Source organism: Chamaea fasciata, unplaced genomic scaffold (assembly GCF_029207755.1).
Source record: "Chamaea fasciata isolate MVZ Bird 193981 ecotype frontalis unplaced genomic scaffold, bChaFas1.0.hap1 SCAF_20, whole genome shotgun sequence".
Taxonomy (NCBI): domain Eukaryota; kingdom Metazoa; phylum Chordata; class Aves; order Passeriformes; family Sylviidae; genus Chamaea; species Chamaea fasciata.
This window is the reverse complement of record NW_027094105.1, coordinates 10,350,185-10,375,293: the sequence shown is the minus strand read 5'-3', so window position 1 is coordinate 10,375,293 and position 25,109 is coordinate 10,350,185. Positions and strand designations below refer to the sequence as shown.

Here is a 25,109-nt window from a genome sequence, read left to right as displayed (position 1 = left end):
ACACATTCCATCCACACACTGAAAGGAGGGGTAACACCTGCTGGAAATGCTGGGATTTCTAAATAGTACCTCAAACTGACAGATGCCCCCTCCTCCTGTGGCAGGATGCCCCATATGACAGTGAGAGGTGGGGGCCACCTTTCAGGGTTTGCAGTTTGCTCACCTATTGACCACCTGCCCAACCAGGCCCTTGGCCAGCAGTACACAGTTCACACAGAAAACTGCTGCATCAAACTTATAGGGAGCATTAAGTATCTTTACAAATTCACTTCAAAGCACTGCTCCAAATGAAACTTATTTGTCCACAGTTTTGTCTCCTCACTTCCCTAAGACTGAAAAAATATATTTGTTATGAAGGAATCTGTGTTATTGCTATTGTTGGTTTGCAATGTGTGGTTCCATCTTTGCCATTTCAAATCCAAACTCTTTGGGGATAAAATATTGGTGTTTTTCTGTTGATTTTTTTTTCTTTCCAATTTCTTAAAATTGTATAAAAATAAAGGATTTCCACAAATGTGGGCTAAAGGTAACCAATAATACTTCTATGCTTAGGATCAGCTGTTGGAAATGTGGTTGACAGCCACAAGACCAGAAATAAACCTCTAGTGATTCTTTAGTTTAACATTTAAAAGACATGAAAACTTCTGCTTATAAAATTGACCCCATACAGAATGGAACAGCTCAACTAACAGCTGTTTATTATTACTTTTTAAAATAATGGTCCTAAATTTAAAAATAAAATCAAGTACTTCCTTTTATGATTTTCACATTATAAAACTGCACCATTCAAAATCTGTGGCCAGGGAATCCCCTTTGCAGTAAGACAGTTTCTCTTAATAGTCATCGAGTGTGTTTTCCAGGAAAACATTCCTAACATCCAGTATGGAAGCCAGCTCCAAAATGTGCTTTTGGAGGTGAGGGTTCTCCACCGTTTCATCTCTCGGCAGCTGAGGATAAGATTCAGGATAATTTCGAGTCTCCTGCTAGATGACAGTGAAAACAAAGAGAATCAGACACTCATTTCCTTCACACCCTCTAGGAAAAGGCCAATTTCACCCTCATCTATTCAGCATGACACAGAGACAGAAAATATTCTAGAATTTTCAGTTGTCTTTTTCCATTGACTCTGAGATGGTCACAGTGGTAATACAAATGCCTGTTCATCTCAGATAGTTATTGGTATTTTCACTGAAGCTTTGAAGAAAAAAAAAAAAAGAAACCACTAAAAGAGACAAAAAAAAAAAATTCACCTGTACTTACCTACTAGGCTGGAGTTCATTTCTTGAAATTACAGACATGTAAGCATCTCCAGTGGGAGATTCATCTCATCCTAAAACAAATATCTAAGACACTGGGGGCAAATCTCTCCCCACTGACACAGACCTACTTCTTTTCCCTGGTATCAGAGCAGCTCAGGTAGCTGACTTAGGCTTGGAGAGCTGCTGGACATCTGCAGTTCCACAACTGAATACTGCACCTTTCAACGCTCCAGCCCCATTTTCCCCTGCAGTATTTAAAATGGAGCAGGCAGTTTATATGCCAACACTCACATAAAATGGTGTAGATCCAGAGCAGACTTCTCTGTTGGCACAGCTTTAACCAACAGGGAGGCAAAATACCATCTTCCTATTTAGTGTATTCATTTACACTTCAAAGACCTTTCAAAACCCATTCACATGAATACATTCCAGAAATAATGACCCACTCCTCCCCACTTCCTCTTATATTCTTGTTCTATACCTTTTTGGTTGTGTAGAAATAATAACCTTAAGTTATTAAGAGGGATTTTTCAAGCAGACAAGGCTGTCCAGAGAGACATAACTGAACTGGAGTGTGCCTGCTGTGATGCAGGACTGAGGCTCCTGCAAGGCAAAGGCTTCGTGCCTTTGGAGAGACACAAAGGCACAGCCTCAGCGCACGCTGCAGGAGCAGCGTGTGAGCATCAGTCACCTTTCTGAGGTCACCCAGACCTGCTCAGCCCCTGCACCCTCCCACCTGAGCTAGGCCTGGAGTTCCCACAGAGGCACAGACATCCCTGCATACCCGGAAGATTTTGTGCATCCTCATAGTGGCCGAACAGAAGATAAATCTTGTGAGAAGCAAGCGAAGAAATTCATCCCCAAAAAACTGAAGGAAGGACTGATCTGTGCAGAAGGCAAAGAAAGCTCAGTTTAGAAAGGCTCCAAGCCCCCCAAAGGCTCAGCTGTGCCTGGCCAGGCCGTACCTATGGAGCGGGAGTGGGTCAGCAGCTGGGCAATGTCCCGGTTGATTTTTCTGAGGTAATCCTGACACTTCTCCCACAATCCTCGGCGCATGCTTGATAATCCAGAGACAAACAGGAATGCCATTAACGGATTGTTCAGAAAGAGTGTGAAGAGGCTACCCCGCTGAGACTGATCTAAAAGGAAAAATAAATCAATAGACAAAGGGATACATTTGGCACATGAAGCAGAAATGCCGTCCCTGCCACACAACGAAGCCGCTCACCCACTAAATTCCACGACAGAGGAGCTACTCCTGTGTGTTAGCTACACCTTCTCTCGTGCAGGCCTGATCAGTGACTGCCAATAAAGGCTTGCTGGAGACGTGCATTAACACCAAGACACCTGAACTGACTCTGCTCCCTTTCTGGGAGCAATAAAGCTGCCCAGAGTTGTAATAACCACCACCAGCCCACGCTGGGCTGGTCACTTCCTCAGCCCCTGTGTAGGAGAGCCTTTGCTCCCAGCTCTTGTTGGAGCCATCTGTAGAAATGTCATCAGCGTTGGAACAAATTATTTACCACATACAATAACTAAACTTTATCATACTACTTCAGGGGATAGGTAACCTGATTTAGGGGTTACACAGTAGTGAAAAGCTGTCTTTTCTTGAGGAATCTAAGTTCTCTTTGGGATGGATACAGGATGCAACTGCAGCTTGTTGGGAAATGCAATACTGCACATACCTTGTAATGCTTTTGGATATGCTGTTGGAGAAAGCAAGCACACCAATGGTTGTCCAAATAAGTTTGTGAAATTCTGTAACAGATAAGAATTTTGAAGTATTGATGGTCACTTTGCTTGCCTTAAATATTCAGCAAGTCAAGGGTACAAATCATATTAATGACAGAAGACACTAATGCCCCTCACAAGCTCAGCATTGGCAGTGAGCCTGACAAGTTCACTTACTCAGAGATCACAGCACAGAAGGAATACAACCAACTACATTTTAAAGGAATTACAATACTCTCATTTCATTGCTACTGATGGCAGACACTAATTTCATCGAAATATGGCTTTCAGTAGTAACACATTACTTGAAATAAAAAATCATGTTCAGCAGTAAAAGTGAAAGCAATTTGGTTTATCATCTTCCCTCAAGACCAACTGGACTGCCCAGTCAAAACCATCTCTTTCCCCTTTTCTTTTTACCAGGAGGAGCTATGTCTGATGAAACAGGAGGGCCCAGAGAAAATTCTTAAAGTAAGTTTCCTTTAAAGCAAGTATGTCACAACCTTAACATCTGCTGTACTGAACCCTCATTTTACAGCACTCATTTCACGCCCCTTTCACCAGCACCTTAAATGTTGCCAAAGAGGTCCAATTGCACAAGAATTTCTCCAGAACCTGAAATAGCACCACTGTCCATTTTCACCAATATTTACCAGGTAACAGTCCTACTGTGTATCTGTCTGATGGTAAACAAATATCACAAAGGGAAAAAAGCCAAAAATCATGCACACAACCTCATTAGCTGTCACCAGAACAGTTTTCTTAAAACTGAAGGCTTGCAAAGCTATAGAAAATGTGATTGTGTCTGCATCCCTTCAGAGCACAGACCCAAACCCTGCCTCCAGAGCATACAAGTGCCATACACGTATCTGCAGATTAGATTCTTATGATTGCAGTTTACAAGTGTAAGACACACAACACCACTAGTATTTACTTGTGTAGAATCCTCAAAAAGTTATTTTTTAATTCCTTTTGGCCTCTGCATAATTCAAATGAACCTTCCCTTCCAGACAGTATATTTCAGTTATATTAGTTTTACAGAATTAATTTCATCTAAATCTGCTAAATACTAGAGACAGAAATCTAGTCTAATCAAAATAAAACATTTCCCATCTCTGACAGAGAGCTGAGTAGTGCTAAAAACCCTTCTGGTTCATTAGGAGCCCAGGGAAGACTGAAAATGCTGGATACTAAGGTTTGGTCTATACGGAAGAAACAAAGACAAGTCCCTTGCAGCCAGTAACAACAGGCCAGCCCAGGAACTGGTGAAAGAAACATTTCAAACTCCAGGAGTCACCCCAGACACTGCTGGTTTGAACTGTACACACACTGGCAAGGTTTGACCTTCTCCAGTAACTCATATGCTCAGTACCACGAGCAGACTGACATGTTTAATTAACTGCATTGTGTGTCACTCAGTTACAGACCAGAGCAGCCATGCCACCAGTGAGAACAGCCCTGCAGTCCAAGAGCCCCCTGGGTCACCTGTGGGTCTCAGGCACCGCCTGAGAGCACTCTGGACTCTGTTCCAGCAGAGGTTAAGCCAGAAAAACCTGCCCTGCAATCCAGATGTTGACAGGAGGTCTGGATGTGGAATGCCCTACCCTTTGGTGCATGGACAACTCCAAAAAGGATATACCCCATTTTGTTTCAAATTGACTGGTTTTTTTTGGTTGAGTGTTCAAGTCTTCCAACAGAAGTATTGCTGATTTTTACAGTGCATGTCATGTACATCTCCTTCCAAGAAAGAACTGCCCATCATCTCCAAAAGAAGTCACTTCACATTTAAGCTTTGCTAAGCTAAGTATTTATACCACATTACTGACAAAGGCCTTGCATTCTCAATGGCTGGAGGTTTTGGTTTGGTTTTAAGACTTTGCATTTTACCAAGATCCTAGACAACCACAGCTACAGGAAGACATGGATTTAAAAATATTATTTCATCCACATATGCAGTGGTAACCTTCAAGAACACACAGACAGCTATATTTAAATGGAAGTGTTAAAAAAAAAATTCACGGCTTTCAGTAGATATGCTCGATTTGCAGTTATCTTCCACTTTCAGCTAAATATACAGGGGAGGAAGCTGTTCAAGTGCTGCTGATTTGACAAACTGGCAAGTCACTTCCTGGCAGGACTTACTTTCAGTCATCACCATTTAAATCCTCCAGAGAGAGGGAGAGGACGGGGATGCGTGCAGGAGAGCAGGAACGGGCTGCAGAAAAAGATGTGTGAGCAGTTGCTGTTCCTGCCGGTACTGCTGGCAGTGACATTTAAATGTCAGGATAGCTCCTGTCCTATCAGGAAGGATCAGAGCAGCCATGTGGAAAAAAAGTCAGTATTGACTTCAATTCCTCACAGGGTCGCAGAGAACCTCTTTGTTGATGCCAGCACTTGAGGCTCCAGACACATCCCAGCCCACTGGGGGACAGTCACAGGACAGCTCTGCCAGGGCGTTCTGGGGACAAGGACCCAGCACAGCCACAGGCAGGAGTGTACAAGGGCTGGAAACACTGACCTTGAGAGCTCTGCCACGAACCTCCAGTGGAGAACAAAACAAGACACCTAAACCAGTCCCCTCACACGTCTGCCTATGTTCAGTGGCAAGAGATGAGGAAGGTGAATGTCACTTCTGAAATGCTGAACATATTTCTTTTTAGGTTCCTGGCGGTTTTGCCCACACTATTCTGATCTGGGTCAGTGCCCCTAACAGCCACTTCTATAATCCTGTCCTGAAATACTTCCAAAGCTCACACTTCTGTGCTCCTTCCACACAGGCAGAGCTGGATGCTCTCCACCAGCTGTGCTGAACAGACTGGTGGGTTTTACACCCCTGTCAGCTCACTGCAGAACAAGGAAAAGAAATTCAATGGAGGCTACAGAGTTGCTTACTGTGTGTCCACAAAATCTAAAGAAAACTTAATTATCAAATTTAAATGTAATACAAAAAAGCAAATTCTACTGTAAACACTTGACATTATTCTCACAAGACCCGCATGTGGAAATCTATTGCCTCAAACAGGCCCCTTACACAGAACCCCAGTCTGTTCAGAGCTGATCCACTTGACATCTTTTAACAATTCTACCAGAGAGGAAGGTGGTACAAAAACCAAAACCAAACCAAAAACCTAACACAAGCCATACTTTTTTTCCCTTGAAAGAAAACCAATCCCCCTGATGTTATACTGGAATGAATGTCAGGAAAGAGCATAGGGAAATAACTCCCTTCCAAATCCTCATATTCTTAGAAATACATCATTCCAGTTGCGTTTCCCTCCATTTAAATGGGGAAGGGAATTCAAAAAAAAGCAGATTTGCTCTGAAAGCAGTGTGGCAAACTTAAATAAAGTGCTGTTTAAAAATCCCTCTGAGATATATTACGCTACAACAAACTAAAGGCCCAGTAGAGAGGCCAGATCATTATCTGGCTGTCAGGCAGGAGCTCCCTGGCTCAATACAGAACTATCCTGAATCACACTGACCACTGATTTAGTGCCTCTCCTTGGCCAGCACATGCCTTCAAAACAAACAGCACAGTCCGTGGACACTGAACAAGGCACAAGTTCCTCTGGCCACTAGACGTCCCTGTTCCTCCTCGGAAACGCAGCTGTGGATGTTCCCTTCCCTCACTGCACATAATGGAGCTATAAAAAGGAACACAGAAGAAGTGGCACTTTCCCCAGATATAGCACATTCTTAATACCCCATTCATGAATGAAATACATGTGTAATGCTCTCCAGATTCAACTGGCCACCACGAGTGCGATGCCTGCTTCTGTATTACCCGAACTGCAGATTCCCAGAGGTGATCTGGCATGGAGCAATTCTACTGTAAGTCCAGAGCACCCCAGGAAGGAGGCTCAATGTCCAAGCAAACACCACTCTACAGTAACACTGGATGCTAATTTGAGGCTTGTTACTTCCTTGGTTCAGACACTTTTCAGACACAGACAGCCCGTGTTTTAAAAGATCAGGCTCAATGCTTTGACTCCTTTCTGTTGCTTAAAAGCAACTGAATGTTGGATGACTGGAAAAAAGAAAAGCACATTAGTTATCTCCCACCCCCATGCACACACACCGAGATTTGTCTTTGGTATAAAACAAAAGTAAACCTCCCACCAGAGACCTTGGAAATCTTGAACCTTTTTTCCCTCCAGGAGGATTTATTACTTTCCAATGAGCGGCTGTTCATGTGCTTCTCCTTCTTGTTCCTATTCATAGGGTCAGATCCTGACTAGCATGCACAACCTCAAAAGAAAAGAAAGACTGAATACAAACTGTTTAAAAAAATAGCCTGTTAAAAGTGTAAGCTAACTAGGGGTTGGCACTGTATCCTACCACACGAGGAACTGCCTCCAAGGGCCTTACCTTGTAGGCGACGCTGTTGGAAGAATCCACAATGATGAACAGGGGCTTTCTGGTGAAAGGGTAGAGATCTCCAGGGTGAAGGCTGCAAAGAGAAAGGGACACCTCAGAGCACCACAACTGCTGCACAGCTCTGAAACTGCACAACTCTCTCAGCTACACATTTGCCCACAGTCAAACAAAAAACAGATTTCCCATGCCCCAGTCCCCAGATTCATCCTCAGAGAGCAACTGCACTATTGTCTGTAGTTGTCTATAATATGGGCTGTGGGACTTCTTATTAGTTCAGGAGATGTTTAACTTCTTGAGAACTCATCCACCACTGATCTGAAGCTTGGCAGTAATTAAGAACTTATATTAACTTACATAAGTAAGGCTGAAGTGTTTAAATAATCATTTAAAGCTTCACATTCCCTTCTAAGTGTTCAAGCCAATCCCCATTATGATGTCCTGCACCGAGGAGTTTGAACTCCAGAGGCATTGATGCATTTTCCTCTATTAAAGACAAGCTCTTGTGAATTTGCAGGTGTGCACCCACCAGTGCATCTCCTTGTAGGACTGGTTGCGCTTGTGGATGGCGTCCCCGTTGATGATGTCCCGGTTACTGTTGGTCAGCACACCCCCAAAATCGTACGGACCTTCACGGGGGAAAAGGAAGCTAAAATCAGCAGGGGCAACTCACCCCTGTTAGACATTTAGTGATTACATACATGGAAGGGAGGAAGCAACAACAAATCCCAGAAAACTAAGGGGATCTGAACTACTGCAGTTGTAAGGAAGGGGGAGAGGGGTGTGGAGACTTCACTAACTGCATATCCCTTTTAATGCTTTTTTAGAAATTTCAGCATCTATCAAATAGAAGCAAGGAATGCAACTTCATAACTTCTAATTTCATTATTCACTATTTACCCACAAAACATTAATGCAAATGATCCAAATATTGGCTCTTGTTACACTATAGAGAAAAAAGATTAAAACCCATTACACGTCTGATACAGGAAAATCAATACCTTTATAAAATTACTGTATGAGTTTACATATTCCAGATTCAGAATTAGATCAAAAAATAAGGCTAAATTAATCAAAAAGACTAGAAATACTACTGTCATTTGCAGCTCTAACACTGCAAAGGGGAGAAGAGAGAACTCAGAGAATGATAAAGGGACAAAACAGCTTTAACCAGATCTCAAACCTGTAGCAAAGGTTTGTATTTCAAGATTTCAAAGTCAGAATTCACAAGTTTCACATGCACACGCCCTGGACATGTGTTCCCACTGTAAGCTGAATATTCTGCTAAACTTGCAAAACTGAGCTACCCCCTGAATGTCTGATGGAGAGCAAGGACAAAAGCAATGGCTATAAAAAATATCAAACCCTACAGGATACCAAGAAATATTTCTGCCATTGGAATGGGTATGAAATGTCACTAACTTTATTAAAATAAAGTATTAGGGTTTCCTCATTCTGTCATACATTTGCAGACTTGGCTGACCCACATTTGGCCACCAAATGCAATTTTTTCAGGTTTGGATACAAGGCGCCTTTCCATTTAAGGGAAGCTTTGGGGATACAAAATCAGGAACAGAACAAACATTAATTTAGCACTGTTACAAACACCTCACACGGTCTGCCAAACACACGGCTTGCAGGCAATGCACAGTGCAACTTGCAGCTGCTCTCCCTTTTAATAAGGCAGAACTGTGTGCAGACCACAACACCTTATTAAAAGAATGCAGTTGTGATGGATTCATTGAGTGAAAGCTGCACTCTGGCTGTGCAGCTCCTCAGGTGACTGAGCCTGGATGCCTCTGCCACAAGGTCTTAAGCTGAAACAACACATGCAGAGAAGGGGGACATACCACAGGCTTCAGAGAACACACTTCAGTTAGGACCTATCACCAAGCTGCAGCAAGAAGTAAAATGTTAAAAGTGTTTTAAAAAATCACTGCCACCATCCAAAGCTGACAGGGATTTTTTTTTTTCTTTTAACATTTTGAGAGCTCTATAAATCATGCACTGGGGAGGACAAAGCATGCATCTTATAAAGGAATGCAAGTCTCAAACAGATGAGGTTTTTACAATATTTAGGATGTTAAAAATGTTTATTTTTCTTTTTTTCCTTGAATTATATAAACAGATCTTTAGACCATGTTTACTTCAGCCAACCAGTTTTCAGCTTTTACATTGCAGCTGCATCCAAATATTCCACTAGATTGAAAAGAACAGGAGGGTGAGGTGAGGGGAATTGTCAAAAATCATGAGAAGGGCTTGAATTGTCAGGTTAATGAGCGTGCAAATAGACCAGTCCCTGCAGCTGCTTGAGTCCTTTCACCACCCATGTCCTGGCCACACGTTCTCCTGGTGCCACTGAGCCATTTTATGAACTTTGTGCTGATGCATCAATTGAGCCATGTGGTCTTCAAAATTGGGAGGCTTTTAATACTTCAGATGCATCAAAATCTGGATGTGTCCTTTGAAAAGTTCTCAGGTTAATGCACACTAATTAAAACACAAAGATTTAATTATTGTTTGTGGAAAATACAGGCTATCTTACTAAGTAGACAGGAGAATTGAATTGACTTGTCTTTTAAAAGGAGCTTTGTGACATCTTTCTTGGTCACTTGTCCTGGAACATAAAGAGAATTCAAGCCCTGTTCATGACAGGGAGCATTCCTTTATTGTACCTTCACTATCCGAACGACCTGATGGGAACACGCCCGTGGCAGACAGGTAAATCAGCAGCACACTGTTGGCAGGCAGCTCCTGGAATGCAAACAAGGGGACCAGTGGCAAGGGAAGAAAGGTACAAGTTTATTTCAGTACTGAAGCATCACACACTGTCATTATAATTGCGCTACTCCTGCTTCTGGCTCCCCTCCACTCTGCTCCTGGTACATGGATTTGCCCTGCCCCACCACATATATCCCTTCCAACAGTCCAGAAGTGTCACCTGATGAAATGTCTGTAGCTTTTCTGCACACAAACCTCTAGGCTGATATCAGAGCTCCAAGCAGCACTGAGAAAGCATCTGCTTCCACACAGACTCTTTTAATATCTATCCAGATCTGAGGATCTTCAAGATATGGAACCCAAAAGACACCAAGATCCAAGCAGACCCCAACTCCCAAACAACTCACAAAGGAAGCTTTGTTTACAGTTCAAATGGGATACAGGACTGGAGAGACAGTAGTTATACAGTGCTCGAGAGCAACAATCTCCTGATGCACTCCCCTGATTTTGGTTTGTGCTTGGCATGCAATGAAATGAGAGAATACTCTTAAGATTCTTCTATTCTCCAGATCAGTGGAGATCCACATTTCATTCAGTCTCACAAACAGTCCTGGAATTTTATTTTTTTTATTACAAATGAATTCACCAATTTCACAAACCTTAAATGATGCTGCTAAAAATGTATACAGCTGGCTAAAAGTTGGTTTATAAAGTAGGTATTTATGGGGGTTTTCCCGCCTGGCTGGTTTCTCTGTTGACTCCTGTTAAAAGAAAGAAACAAAATACTACTCAAAAACCCCCAACAATCAGATATTATCAAAGCAGTTTCATAACCCTCTAAATTTCTGCTTATTAGAATGCTCATCTCCAACACACTACCCACACAAATGGTCTGCCCATACTGCACTTCCTACTACACAGCAGACCAAGATGCACAGTATTCAAACCAGAACTTTGTATTATCCCTCACCGAAACTTGTGGACTAAAGCTTTCTTACTCTCTCAAGTATCACCCAAGAAACGAGTGACAAAATTCACACTTCGTGCCAATTAAATAAATTAAAAATCTTCATGTTTTCCTTTGGCCCCAGATAGAAAACTTGATGCTTCCTCTGAAGGGGACATTTAACTTTCATATGACTTAGTAATCGATGAGTCCATGGGTTTGAGTTACACCACCTTTACTAACCTGCTCTGCACAGAGACCATACTGAAGGAGTACACTACTTTAAACCAATCAATCAAACAAAAAACCCAGTTAAGATGTGTTGCCAGGTTTGTTACTGAAGTGGAACTCACCTGCATTCCAGGTTTGTTCATTTGTGATGCCAAGTTCATGGGCTCCCTTTCCAGGGCTTGCAGCATTCGGAACATGTCAATTGTTAATTCACTGAACTTGACCTGTAAGAGAGTCAAACAGTTTATTCTGCCAGACCATTTTTAGAGAGAATTTTTGAGAAGCCTCTTCCTCTTGCTACCACTTGCAACCATCACAATAAAAAAATTTCAGTGTTCTCCTCGGCTGGAATCTCTGTTGTATGATCAGAAGGGATGTCATAGGGGTGGGACTCCAAAGATGCAAACCCAGGTGCCCAGAATTTCCTTTACCTGGTTGTTGCAGTTCCCAATAATGAGTGCATCTGCAAGAGCAAGCTGTCCCACTATCATCCCCTGCTCCAGCAACGGAGCTCCCGTCTCAGAAAGCCTGTTAGAGGTGATTACAATGGTGTTGTCATCATTTAAAACCATGACAGGGTCTGCCTAAAAAAAGCAACCAGAATAAATCAAGAATTCAGGAAAGCATACAGATGTGCAGCCAGAGAGAAGTCCACAGGTCTCGACACTTACAATAAACATTTCACAAATGAGGCAGATTTTTTAAATTACTTTGCCATACATGTATTTATATATTTGCATGCAGGCTACAAGGTAAAGCCCTCCCACCTGGAGAATCAAAGTTCTTAGGGACTGTGAGAAATACGTGGGACAAGCACATGAAGGTACAGCAAAGAGAAAAGCATACTGACTCCAGTGACATGGACTTTGCTATAGCTGAGGAGTCAAATGCCATCAACAGTCTTACAAATTCATGCAGAATAAACTAACTATTCCTACATTCATAATAATTTTAGTTTGCCTATTTTAGCTTGCCTTCCCTTTGTAGAAATGAATAGCAAAGGAGGAGAGTGAATGATAATGCTGCCACCCATTCTGGCAATATTTAAATATTCCTGTGAACGCGTGTCAGTGATTCACGGGACAGGTTAACTGTCCCTGCACTGGCACACCTGCTTCCCTCCCAGATGTGGTGATACAGGAACACTTCCATCAATAAGACAGAAAACTCTGGAACAGTTACAGGGGATGGTATTCTCACCTCAATAAATGCTGCCACTTCCTGAAGAACCAGGTTCCACTCCACCTGATCTTCAGTATTGAAACGATGCGTGTAGTCTTCAATTTCATCTGACAGCTCCTGATGTAAACAGTTCAGAGACAGACACAGTCAGGCCTAAAACCAGACTTTAACAGGCAGTCAGTAACCTTGCATTTGGTTAGCTGTGCTGGCCTTTAAGAATAATAAATAAATAAATTCCTCGAGAACATATGCAGCACACTCCTGACTAACATGCCAGCCAAAACGCGCTCCCTCAGCACACAGAATGCCAATGTTACACCGAGTTCTGGCAATGCAAATTGTCTTTTACGTAGGTCCAAATGTGAAGAATATCTGGAGTTAAGTATAATTATCCCACTCACAGCTATGTCACTGGTTATTACCATAAGCTATGGATACCAAGGACTCAAATTTCGGCTTGCAAGTAACTTTAAATACCTTGAGGAAGGGGATGGTGTGGCGGGTTTAGCTGTGCTAAGCTCAGCCTGCAGTTCAAGGGAGCTGTGACACAGACAGCAATGCAACCTACACAAAGCTGTCAAGCCCAGAACTGCTTCAGGCGGGGTTGTCAGAGGGGCTGGGAAGCATATGCTGTGGGGAGCAGCTTGCTGTTCCTTTGCTGCACTTCCAGGGCACCTCCCTGTCTGGGCTGCAGCTATTGGAATCTTTTTACTTGCTGTTCAAACAGTGCTACCAAACCATTTGATCTTACAGTGTCATTATTAAATGTCTGAATCACAGAAGGCATTCCCTATGTTGGATGTCAGAACAGAAAAGCAAGGATCAGCAACCTCCTACCCCTCAGCACCTTTATCCTGATTTTAGCATACCTTTACAAGGTCCTTTACAACATCCATCTTGTTGAGCAGGAGACAAACCACTATAAACCTTGCATAGTAACGTAGCTTCTTAACCACTAGCTCAGGCCTAGACACAACAAAAAAAAAACACAGCCAAATTTGAGATTAAAATAGAGGCAGGCAGCGGGGGTAAGGGAGAGGAGGAGTTTAAAACCAGAGCAGGGCTGAACACTTGCAGATTAAGAGTTCTGACTGAACTCTTGTGGTGATGAATAGCCACCTGGCTGCTTGGAGGTTTAGTTAAAATTGAGTACAGGGGCTTAAAAAATAATTTAAGAAAGCCACAGCCTCCTTAAGTGACAGGGGCATGGGAGTAAGAGATCATGGCTGGCTCTTCAAACCTTGCTGTACTGCAGTAGGAGCTGCTGTTTCCCTGAAAGGCCTGATGAGAATCAAATAGATTCCTCTGCTTCAGCCCAGCTGGCCCATCTTCCACCCACAGCATGCCAGCTCCCAGCACTGATACTGCTCAGGATTTAAAATGACAAAACTGTGGGGCTAACAGCCTTCTAACCTCAACCAGGTAACAGAACATTCTTCCAGTCATACAGCAAAGCTCTTATTTATCCTGAATTTTTCAACCATGGCAGAAGGATAAAAAGAAACCTCCTTGAACATCATGGATTTTATCCTAGTTATGCTCCTACCGTTTATAGCTCCTTGCAGCTTCCACACACCTTTCTAGTCCTGAAAAAACAAGGGCCTCCATGCAGACATACCTGTCTTCTTTGTTGACTTGGGAGTAGTATGACCTCTGCCTAATGGCTGAGTAGAAGGAGAACGCCTCGTTGAGATAGCTGGTTTCCGAGGTGCGCAGGCTGCGGGGGAACAAGGGCGTCAGCTCACTGCCTCAGGGGGAAAGCCGTGCCAAACCCTCCCTTCCTGCCCCTCAGCCTTCCTGTGCATCCAGGGCAGAGCTCCCTCCTCAAGTGCCATCGTGTGAAACCCACACTCTCACTCTGGGAAGGCAGATGTCAGAGCTTGGATCCCATTTCAGGTAACAATCAAAGCTGCCCATCCTGCACCATGGGGTCACTGAGCAGTTTAAAGGAACACTAAGCTCCCAAACATGTAAACCACATTTTTGCACAACATTCCAATGCAGCACGCATGGAAGACACTTTGGAGGCAGGAGCAAAGTCCTTGGGCAGTACCAGTGTGACCAGCAGTGTGGCACCAGGCTCACAGGGGCCTTTCCCTGCAGCACCCCATGCAGTCCCCAGGGCCCTCATTCAGAAACAGGCATCGTGACTCAGCCCAGTCACTGATTCCTCCTGCCTGAGCATCCGCACATTTGGCATGCAGCTGCCACTAACCCTGCATTGCCCACTGGATCCTCTTCTGTGCTTACTTACTAATAATGGTAATAGAGCTGCCCAATCTTGGAAGCAATTTCCCCAATTTGCCACCTCTTCAACCCATACCGATTGTCCAATACTTGTCTATGTCGCAGGAGAGAAAAGAAAGATTAAAAGGATTCCCAGATTTCCCAGAACATCCCACCAGACAAGACAAAGAGCCATTGCAGGGCCAAATTCAGCGTTCATTACTGGTGCAGCACTGCCAGCAGCAGCCCCTCACAGAGCCAGCAGCACACACACCCCACAACAAGGGCCATTTATCTTGCATAAACTTGCCAGAACCAGACATAAGCGTGTTGCACAAAATACACACAACAAAAGGTCACAACTTCCCAGGAGAACGCTCAGACTAGGCAGCCAGAGGAAGGTGTGAAGGATCAGAGCCCACGCTGCAGCAAGAGACTTCACACCATTCCAGATTCTGCTCTGCAGAATCCATCACCTCCTCAGTAAGAAATTAAAGCACCACACACTCAGGTAGAGCAAAAGGGTTTGTTGAAAAAGTCACACTGAACACTCTGCAACATTTTAATTCAATAGACTATGAGCACTGCAGGAAGTGGCTGTTCCCTCTCTTCATGCTTGAACAACACAGTGAAATCTCAATCTTAGCTGGGGCCCTGGGCATTCCAGAGATTAAAGCTGCACTTAAACCCACACAACGCATCTGCCTACAACATTTCCTTACCGGTGCTGCTGTTGGAACTTCCAGAGTTTGGTGTAAACATCAAATGTTCGCCCAAAATAGGACTGCCACTGCTTCTGCCCATACTGAGGTAAATCCCTGCAAGAGACAGTGACAAAAGCAGAATTAGAAAGCAGAATCCAGTCAGCCCAACATGACAGGAGCATGTCTGTGTCAAAGTCAGAACTGCTTTGTTCAGAATTCACTTGACATACTTTAAAATTCTGCCAGAACTACAAGAACCATGATTGTCAGAGTTTCCCAAAACCTGTTTTTACTGGATCTCTCCAAATAGGAAATGATCATGTTCTTACATGCAACAGGTGTTTGAAAACATCTTACATTTTTGCTAAAAGAGAAATAATTTTATGGTTATATGTACAGAAAGACAAATTTGACTCTTAAAATATCATAACACAGGAAAACCCAGTGGAAATTAGTTAATTTAGATTCATAATATTTATTTTTACTCATTAAGGAAATTATCTTTTTCAAACAGATAGGGCCGTGTTTCGGAAACAGTCAGGCCAGGCCAGGCCAGGTCAGGCCAGCAGATGGATGTTCACAGTTAACATTCCCTGGGCTCTGTTACACCATCACCACATTTGTCACCCTCTAGCTCACAGTTGGTGACATGACACAACTGAGAACTTCTGTTTTCTTCCTGTCAGTCTCCAGTGCTACAAGGTGAGTCAGCCAACCCAGTTCAGTTCTTCTCTCCTACCTCCCCTCAATTCCCATGCCGTGGTATATTTCCACCCCACAACGATGATGTATTCCTAAGGATTTTGGCTCTAAAGGTTTGTGCTCTCAACCTTCACTCCTCCCATCTCCTGTGAGTGACCCAAACCTTGGAACAAATGCAACAGAGCAGACCAAACCCGAGTCCACTGAGCACGTGTTCCCTCCACACATACACCAAAGCTCATTCAAAGGAGGTGCACAACTCCGCAAGTGGAAGTAGAACAGCTTTTCCAAGACAGGATCCTCTTTCAATTGATTTGAGATTGATTTCCATAAGGAATGCCCTCTCAAAGCACTGTGCTCGTTCATGTACCACCTTCAGCAGACAGAAAAGCAGCACATCACACTTCCAAGCCTGGAGGGTAGAAACCAAGTGAAGCACCACCTTTAGGAAACCTTGCCATGTCCTCTGAAGGAATCAGAGAAGCAGAGCAGTACACACCATTTCAGAGCAGCATTCTGGCCTGTTTCTGCTCACTGTAATTGCTTTAACAGCACCCGAGGTAGGAAAGGAAATTAATATTCCTCTGCTCGTCAGCCAACTGTACTTCCCACACAGCTTGAAGGGACCTAGCTCAGCTACTACAAGTAAAATGAATCCCTTACCAGCTACAGCTCTTACCAGCCTGGAAAAGCATTCCAGTACTTGGTGCTGATACTCCATGAAGATGCCAAGGAATCTGCACAGGATTTTACCAAATTAATAAACAAAAAAATCCCTTCAAACTTCCAACTAACTGGCTGCACAAAATCTTGCAATGTATGTAGGAGTAGCAAGGGGTAAACAGGAATATAAATATGTGTTTCAGGGTACCAACATCTTCATTCAGATACAGCTTGATACAAGCACATGCAAATTCAAAGCATTTTCTACAAGGAACAATTCATCACCTTCTCTTGTTGTAATAGATGTAAACATTTTAGCTAAACAAAAGAAGCTAAGGCATTGTCCAAACACACGCCCAAAATACAGCACAGACTTCAACACAGCAAGAGGTAGCTTTAATTTAGTTAGCACATCCACAAGATTCAATGTTAAAGTATATATATAAATACAAAACACTAAAATTGATTTTTTTTTAATTACACAAATCAAAGTTCCCTGGCACTAACTTATAGAACAACTGAATTAACAAGTTGACCTGAAGAGCCCTAACCCAAGAAAATACCCTTCTCTCAAACACCAGCACAAACTAAGAAATAAGCAGGTAATTATGGGTTGATGATGCTCATGCATCTATCCCTCATCAGTGAGCTAATTAACTAACACACTCTCTAAACCTCACCTGTCACCTCCCCACTGCACAAGCCTAAACATTCTAACACAACCTAAACACAAAGCCCAGCTCAACTCTGGAAATCAGTGGTGTTTTAAGTGTTTCTGTGTCCGTGGGTTTGGTCACTGCTGGGTGTCCACACGGATATTCCTCCAGCAGCCTGCTCACCTAATTGCAGCTGGCATAGCTGCACAATACCGCGGATTCCTCGGCTCCCCAGGGAACAGGAAGGATCTCCATGGAAACAGACAGTAGCACTTGTTCTTTTGATACTATTCTGACATGGCTGTAATAAAACTTCATTTATGACAATACATTACTGTGGTTTCACTACAGCTTTTTGCAGGCAAGAGCTGCCCTTCCTGCCATCCCTTCACTGCTCCGTGCTGAACATCACACATGCTGCTCCCGTGTACCGAGAAATTCTGCCATAATAGAATGGATTCATAAGCAAAAGAGGACATTTAGTGCAGTTTTTTTAATAGAACATGGGGACGTGCATTGTTTGGTGAGAAACAGCCCAAAAGAATCCCAAAGCCTCAGGTGACTGCAGAGCAGGCTTCTAACACAGCTCCTCCCACCAAAGGAGACAGGGAATACATGACCCAGAAGCAATTACACACCCAACTTGAGAGCACAAGGCCTGTGTTAACAGCAAGACTTCTTGCTACTTCCAGACCTACAGAGGAGAGACAAAGGCAGCAGGTTTTCCTGTGGGGTGTGCCCAGCCCAAGCTGCTGACTGACTCTGGCTGAACACCACTACAGGAGGGATAAAGGGGCAACCAAATGAAGCCAAATGCAGAGGAGGGACTGGAGATTTGATTTAGGACAGTACAATAGCCTGCAACAACAAGTGCAAACCATTTCCAATTTCTTGGCTTTTAAAGCATTCTAAACGGGATGTGAAGACGCAAAATCTGATGTTCTAGAGGGATGAGTTTCTCACACTGGGCACAGAAGACTGGTTGGTTCTCTTGCTGCACTAGTGTGGCTGGTAGATAAATCTCACAGACAGTCCAGAATTTTATCCAATTCTTGCTGTAGTCTTTGTCTCCACAAAGACCAGCACTGCTTATGTGCTCATAATTAATTCTCTGTCAGGAGTTCATTTCAGCCATGCTGCCAGATAATACTGGCTGAAACCCAATTAAAGGTGCTGAGGTGTGCTTGGCCAGCGCCACATGGAAGTTGTCACACAGGGACATTAAAGATGTTGAGAAAGTCCCGGAGACTCAGCAGTATGCTTCAAAGAGGAAGGCTACAATAACTGTAAGTTTAACATTCAAAGCTTTAAATACATTCACAGTTTTGACAGGTGATAAAAAGAGGCAATTTCCTTTTATGTTCATGGGCTTGTAGTAGTTACAGGCTCCTATTCCCAGAACCTGAGCAGCAGTGGGATAAAAGTGCTGTGGCACAGAGCCAGCAGGTACCCCCTGAGCCTCCTTTGCTCCATGCTGAGCTTCCCCAGCTCCCTCTGCTGCTCCTGCTGTTCCAGACCTTTCCCCAGCTTTGTTCCCATCCCTGGACACGCTCCAGCCCCTCAGCGTCTCCCTTGCCATGAGGGGCCCAGAACAGGACAAGTTGCCTCACCAGTGCCCAGTACAAAGAGACAATCACTTCCCTAAAATATAGTTGCAGAAAGTCTTTTAATTCCTTGAACTTTCAGGCTTCTTTGTGATGCTGAACACATTTAAGCACTTTCTAACATTTAAAAGAAAATAATACCAGTGACAATACACCATGACAAACTGCTTCCTTACACCCTCCCTCTCTGCAGCCTTTTTCAAGAAAAAAAGCAAGTGGGAGTGGGGAAAGGGGAGAAGAGAGCCATTGCAACATACTTCATTAACAGTTTACTCTAACTTCTAGCCCAGGGTGGAGACACTAGAAAGACAACCCCCCTGGGTTATCCTAGCAGGCATGGCCACAGGAGATGCTACCACTGGGAGCACGAGCACAAAGTACACTTTCGAGCAGCAACCTTGGCAGCCCATCATATGTTTTCCTCAAATGCTGTATTTGGCATCTGTATTGGGAAGAGAGGAAGGAAATGCTACTGAAACAAAGACGTGGCAGGCTGAGCCCTTGCAATTTTTGGCAGCAGCAACAGCTAAGCAGCTGCCAACACAGCTATAGGCTCAGCTCCCTGTAGCTGAAGTGCCCAGAGGAGGTTTTGGGAAAGAAATCATTGCTCTCCTCTCCCTCCCCCATCACTTCTTTTCTATGAAATGTGGTAGGGGCAAGAGAATAGCACAAAACGCAGCAGAAAAGGTCGTCATCATCTTCAAAACAGAAGGTATCAGGCATGAAATCAAATGCATTTATTATGCTGGAGGGAAAAACAAGCAACTGGACTAAGAATTGGGATGTTTGCCAAGACATTTCCAGGTGAACTCCCCAGAGAACAAGCACTAACAGAGCAGATACCTGAGAATTATAATGTTGCTTTATCCTGTCATTATGCCCATGGGAATCACAGGTCTTAGAGGTGAAATGGTGGTCAACTGTAAGAAGTAACTGTGCCAGGTTACAGTAAGGACAGAGGCAGGTTCCCATTCTGCAAAGTTCCTATTTTCACTCAGCAGAACTGGCTGCTTAATCCCATCTCTCTTTTTATTTGTCATACTTCATCCAAAGGTATTTTCCATTTTCTTTTCATTTAGCTGGACAAGTTTCTTTCTGGCAAAGTATCATAGATATACTGAGAAACTCCATCTCTCATCTCGAAATCTGATAAAGCACCACCTCCCTCCCTGGCCAAAGGAGAGACAGAGTGGCTGGAGGTTCCCTGCCACCTCTTTGATCTGAACTGGAGCAGCAGGCTGAACGTGAACTGTGTTCATTTGTACCCTTCAGTGACTTCGGCCAAAAATTCAAACAAAATCTATCAGAAAGCCAGTGTAATGTCAAATACAGTCCTGGAAATCCTGGTCTCAAGATCTCAGTCCTTTTGCTTTGGACTGTCTTTCCTAGGGGGTCAAACACAATCTCAAAGAACTCCTCATCTCTACTGCCCATTTGCCATTCAGATGTTGGAGCACAAAATGTTTGTTTTGGATTTGGTAATCAACTTCTAAAGCACATGAAAGGATTATCAATAGCGGGGGGCGGAGGAATTAAAAGCATCTTTGCTAACCATCTGTGTTTGACTAACAGCAAGCTATAAGGGCCCAAACATACAGCATTACTCAGAGACCAGTAAGAGGCTGAACTGCCAACCAGATAGGAGCTCAAACCCGTTACTTAAGAGACTCTACAGCAAAGCTTAGAAATAAAGCAGCTTTGCATACATGCTGTTTAACTCAGCATATATTGACATAAACAGGATATCCATATTACTGCCCAAACGTATATTCCCCTGCAGAAAAAAAAGGCAGACTTTCCAGCTGTTGTTGCAGCTGCTTAGTAGATAAATGTAGATTTTACCTTTCTCCACAGTTCAGATTAAGCGCTTGTTTCACCAGACACATACAAGGCGTGGTTTCGATGTTTCTGTTTATTGCTTCCTAAATTTCTTCCCCGAAGATATTCCCTCTCCTCCTTTCCTCCCACCCAGACCAATCCTCCTCATTCTTTTCTTCTTCCACAGAGACAGTAGTGGTTTGGATTTCCATGCTGTGGACTGCACACAGTCACACTAATCCTTAATTGTGGCCTTCAAACACACCACTTCAGCAACAATCCCATCAATTTCATGGGATTTCCAACTTCTAGTTTACTATTAACTGTAACCTCTGCTCCTACATGGTCCAAAAGTACCCACACAGAGGTGGATTGTTCTCTCCTAAACAAACTTACTGGGTTTGGGTTTGAAATGTACAACCCACTTCAGCATCACACACTGGAGTGTGGGTTCCAAGGCTTTTCTGAAGGAATACCGTCACAAATCCACTAACCTTAAGCCATTGAAGAGCTGCTTAGATTTATCCAATAAGTAGCAAAAGTCTGTCACCGTTTTTCTCTCCGCTTGAGGAATATCATCTTCAGCTCCCCCTGATGACATGATTTCTTTTAGGGCAAGCTCAGTCCTATGAAGAAAAAGATAGCCATATTACTCAAAAATCAAGGGCTGCTGTGAACTCATCCAGACTGAGATGCGCGTTCAGTTCCATGGGGATGTAACACAGAGCATGCAGGTCTCCACAGGTTACTCTTCTCAAGACTCATTAAAAAAAAAAAAAACAGCTGAGAATCAAGGCATGGGACTAATTATTGCACAATGCACGAGTTAACAGAGTAAAATTAGAAGTAACATAAAATATTTTAAATAAAATAACTCTGAGGACTGTCTTCACAAACACAAAGCTGACAATGAAAGGACGGTAGCACAAACAGCACTTGGGTTTCACACTTGGACAAAGAAATCCTCTCCAAATTTGCCTTTTGCAGAGGTGTTTATCCTGCAGCTGTATTTAGAGACCAGCCTCAGATCTCTTTACATTTCATTTTCTTCTGTAACTGCTGAAAACTGTAGCTCAATAGCTCCTATTGCTAAAACAAGGCAAATTTAGCCAGAATGCTAAAAAGTACCCTACCATCCTTCCTCTCTGCATCCTCATGACTCTTTAATTCCATGGCTTGCATTGCCCACAATCATACCTGCAGATCCACTTCTATTCTTCATATGAGTAAAATGTTACATTGTACAATAATCACCGGAATGAAAAACGAAGATATAATGTAGATAATTGTACTACAGAGTAAGCAAGGGAATATGAAAGCTTACAGAGGCAGAGGCTGGAAATGGCTGCTGGGTCTTCAGCTCTGCCATGCTCAGGATTTTTGTGCAAGATAACCACACCTCTAACTGGGCACAAGCAGAGTTTTTACTTCCAGCAGCTTCTCTGCTAGTTCTAGTAAGTGTATCTGTTAAGCAACAAGTTTCCATTTGTGCAGCAGCTCTGTTTGGATGCTGTTTGCACAAACAATTACCTACACATCCCAGTCCACGCCAGCAAATGGCAAAGCTCACTCTTTCCAGCCACCAGGAAGCACCCAAAAGCATCTCTCAGCAACTATCGCAAAAAAATTCCTTCACAATAACTAAAGAGGCTTCAGAAATGCTTTCCTGGGCAAATACTTCATGCCTAACAAATGCAGGAGAAACAAATGCAGTTTCAACCCAGCTTTTGGGGTAAGTTAGAGGGCCATCCTGCCAACCAAGCAGTCTCACGATTTCCCAGTTCAGACAAGATGCAGCCCACATAGACTTGTTTTTACACACCCCGTGACAATGCACCAGAGCGCCAGTGCAGGGCCATGGGGGCACTGCACAAACCACTTGTTGAAGAGCTCCAGAAAAAGGTAAAAAGTGTCTCTGTATTGTCAGGTAACTGCAATATGGTGCCAGAGTCCAAAACATTCCACCCAGATGTCACAAGCTTTGGCATGAGCCTGGCAAGAAAGGCATGAAGACTGAAGCACCAGCCTGTGTCTGAAACCTGACAGGCACATTCACATTTACACAGCACAGAACAAACAACACCAAGTACTTGAAGCTCCAACATATGAGATTGAAGTGAACAGTGAGACCTAAAAAAACAGATGTCAGAAGTAGCCAGGAGGTGATGCAGGGATTTCAGGAAGAGGGACAATACCCCAGGTCCTGTGTGCTCCACAGCAAGGGTGACCTAAATCCTGCAGCGAGCCCGTAGGTTCTGCGCTCCACCGTGGTAGTCCAGGCACTCCAGAGCAGCTTCAGACACATTTGCAAAAATTGAGGAGCTTGCTTGAGTTGCAAAGGATGTTTCATACAATCTAGATATCAGTCTTTTAATTTCATGGCAGTGAATTTTATTTTACACTATCCTTAAGTTATACTGCCCAACAACCCCGAGCACTGCCAACATAACCTGTGTTAGCCCGGGCACAGGCAAGTAAAACCAACCAGCCTTTGGGTTGTTTTTTAAAACCAGGTAGTTCTCACACGCAAGGAGCTCACCAGACCCACTGTGAAGAGGCCATTTATGCAATCAGTAAAAGACACACAAGAAAATCCGTAGCCTGCCAATGTGAAAGGTGTCGGAAGGCAAGAAAAATATGTGAAGCTGGCTTTTCCAGCTTCCAGAGAAGGAAAATAAAATTAGTTATCTCATGCACTGGTTTTGGCTTATCATGCTCTGGAGGGGGTGGTATTTGGTGCTGTACAAAGGAAGAGCTACTATCAGGAGCAGCTCGGGAGAGGAGGAGGTGCTCCTGCACTAAGGACTGTGTTGTAATGCAGCAGTACAGACAGGAGGGAGAATTATTATTAGAACAGCAAGTGGGCACAGTAAAGGGAGGAATACAGCTCCTGACATCGCCCTTTCCGAAGGGACTGCTCAGCTCCAAATGAACAATATAAATAAAAAAGCAACGAGGAGCACATCCACAACGGGGACCTCTCCTTCCCTTTGATACTAGAAGTTATCACATGGATTTGTGCTCATCTGCAGACTGACAGTTCTCCCAGTTTTGACAGCCCAACTATAGCAGGAATATCACATACTTAATTTCTTGTTCCCTGATTGATGCTTTTTGCTTTCTTTCATGCAAAAGAAACTGTTGGGCTGTTTTGCATGACAACTTTTCTTAAGTAACGCATTTAAAAAAATGTTCTCTGGAGTCTGCAGAAGGAGACACTGAAACATTGGTTTAAAAGACTGTAAGAATAAGTCAGAAAATGGTGGCTTCCAGCAGAACTTATTATTCTCTCAAAGATTTTGCCAACTCCTCAGGCCATACAAGGCAGAAAACCCGTGCTAGCCAAGCCCACACTTGGTGTGCCAGGTTCTTCCCTACAAGCTCTCAGAACACACAGTTCCAGGTTTGCTTCACACAATACATTATTGGACTTTACAAATTCATCCCATTGCAGCACCCAGGGCAGCAGAGCTTCACAGACATCCCAGAGGATAGCAGGTAAAGCTGGAGCTGAAGGGCAGTGGGAGGAGGGATACAGGACAGGAATAGAGGTTTCATGGTGCTGGCCAGTATTTTTAAAGTCAGATGTCACTTACATCACACACGTCTCCACTTCCCTGTGGTTTGCTGTCTTTTGGCTAAGGTTTTCCAGGCTTAGCTGGAAGGGAAAAAGAGTGCTGAAGTTAATGGTATGCACTCCCCACTGGCCCTGCCCTGGGATTCAGCCTGCAAGGCAAGGCAGGCTCTGTGAGCCGTGAGGGAATGCTCTGGGGCAGGGCAATCAAGCTGACAATGCAAGTCCAGCACGGATATGTTCAATAAGTGCATTACATCCTCTTAGATTTGCTACGTAGCCAGGACGACTGTAAGCTGCCACTCAGCTGCCTGCTGGAAGGGGAGGGTCGTAACTTCCCACCCGACGTGTAGGAGCAAATAAAACCTCACACACTGAAGGTGCAGCCACGGTGTACCCAGAGGGCACAGGGGACAGGAGAATGTCAGGGGTCTGTAAGTTCATTTATCAGCGAGGACAGGCAGAATCAGGAGCAGTTTCCTGGAGCTGCACAGCAGTTAGCAGAACGTGGCACCTTGCCCTCCTGACAGAGCACTTGTACAACCCAACTGCCTTTTTTTAAGCCATCACTTCTTCTCAGTTATGGAATCTTGTCTGGTTTTCAAATGCTTCCCACTTCCCGCTTCGAAGCACAAGTGGTAACTAAAAACCAAAAGCAAACACACTTTGTTCATTTATCTTGTTGACACAGGATCTTCCCCAAACTAAGACGTTC

The 25,109-nt window shown here is 43.7% G+C and overlaps 1 protein-coding gene across 4 annotated transcripts; it reads right to left on the bottom strand.

The window, feature by feature from the left end:
• Window positions 1-476: 476 nt before the first annotated feature.
• On the bottom strand, window positions 477-24,487 carry SCAI (suppressor of cancer cell invasion). Of its 4 annotated transcripts, XM_066201210.1 has the most exons (18): window positions 24,417-24,487; window positions 23,016-23,113; window positions 21,315-21,446; window positions 15,396-15,491; window positions 14,702-14,788; window positions 14,066-14,164; window positions 13,317-13,413; window positions 12,466-12,564; window positions 11,697-11,849; window positions 11,388-11,489; window positions 10,748-10,849; window positions 10,043-10,121; window positions 7,897-7,996; window positions 7,362-7,443; window positions 2,948-3,020; window positions 2,225-2,398; window positions 2,044-2,144; window positions 477-983 (listed from the first exon to the last, which is right to left on the bottom strand). In XM_066201210.1, exons 3-18 carry the CDS (start codon window positions 21,419-21,421, stop codon window positions 834-836), a joined length of 1,701 nt encoding a protein of 566 aa, XP_066057307.1. In that variant the 5' UTR covers window positions 21,422-21,446; window positions 23,016-23,113; window positions 24,417-24,487; the 3' UTR covers window positions 477-833. The 4 variants fall into 4 exon arrangements, with proteins under 4 accessions (XP_066057307.1, XP_066057305.1, XP_066057304.1 ...); XM_066201208.1 differs by lacking the exon at window positions 23,016-23,113 and having other exon boundaries at window positions 24,417-24,481; XM_066201207.1 differs by lacking the exon at window positions 24,417-24,487 and having other exon boundaries at window positions 477-980; window positions 23,016-23,267.
• Between the last annotated feature and the right edge of the window lie 622 nt (window positions 24,488-25,109).

What these genes read in the sequence shown, in the direction of transcription:
- SCAI (XM_066201206.1), bottom strand. Translation starts at nt 23,170, where the DNA reads ATGAAACATCCTTTGCAACTCAAGCAAGCTCCTCAATTTTTGCAAATG. An exon ending in TGGAGCACACAGGACCTGGG is followed by an intron (nt 21,447 to 23,015) that starts GTATTGTCCCTC and finishes TTTTCTTCATAG; the next exon opens with GACTGAGCTTGCCCTAAAAG. An exon ending in AGGTCGTTCGGATAGTGAAG is followed by an intron (nt 7,997 to 10,042) that starts GTACAATAAAGG and finishes TCCCCCGTGAAG; the next exon opens with GTCCGTACGATTTTGGGGGT.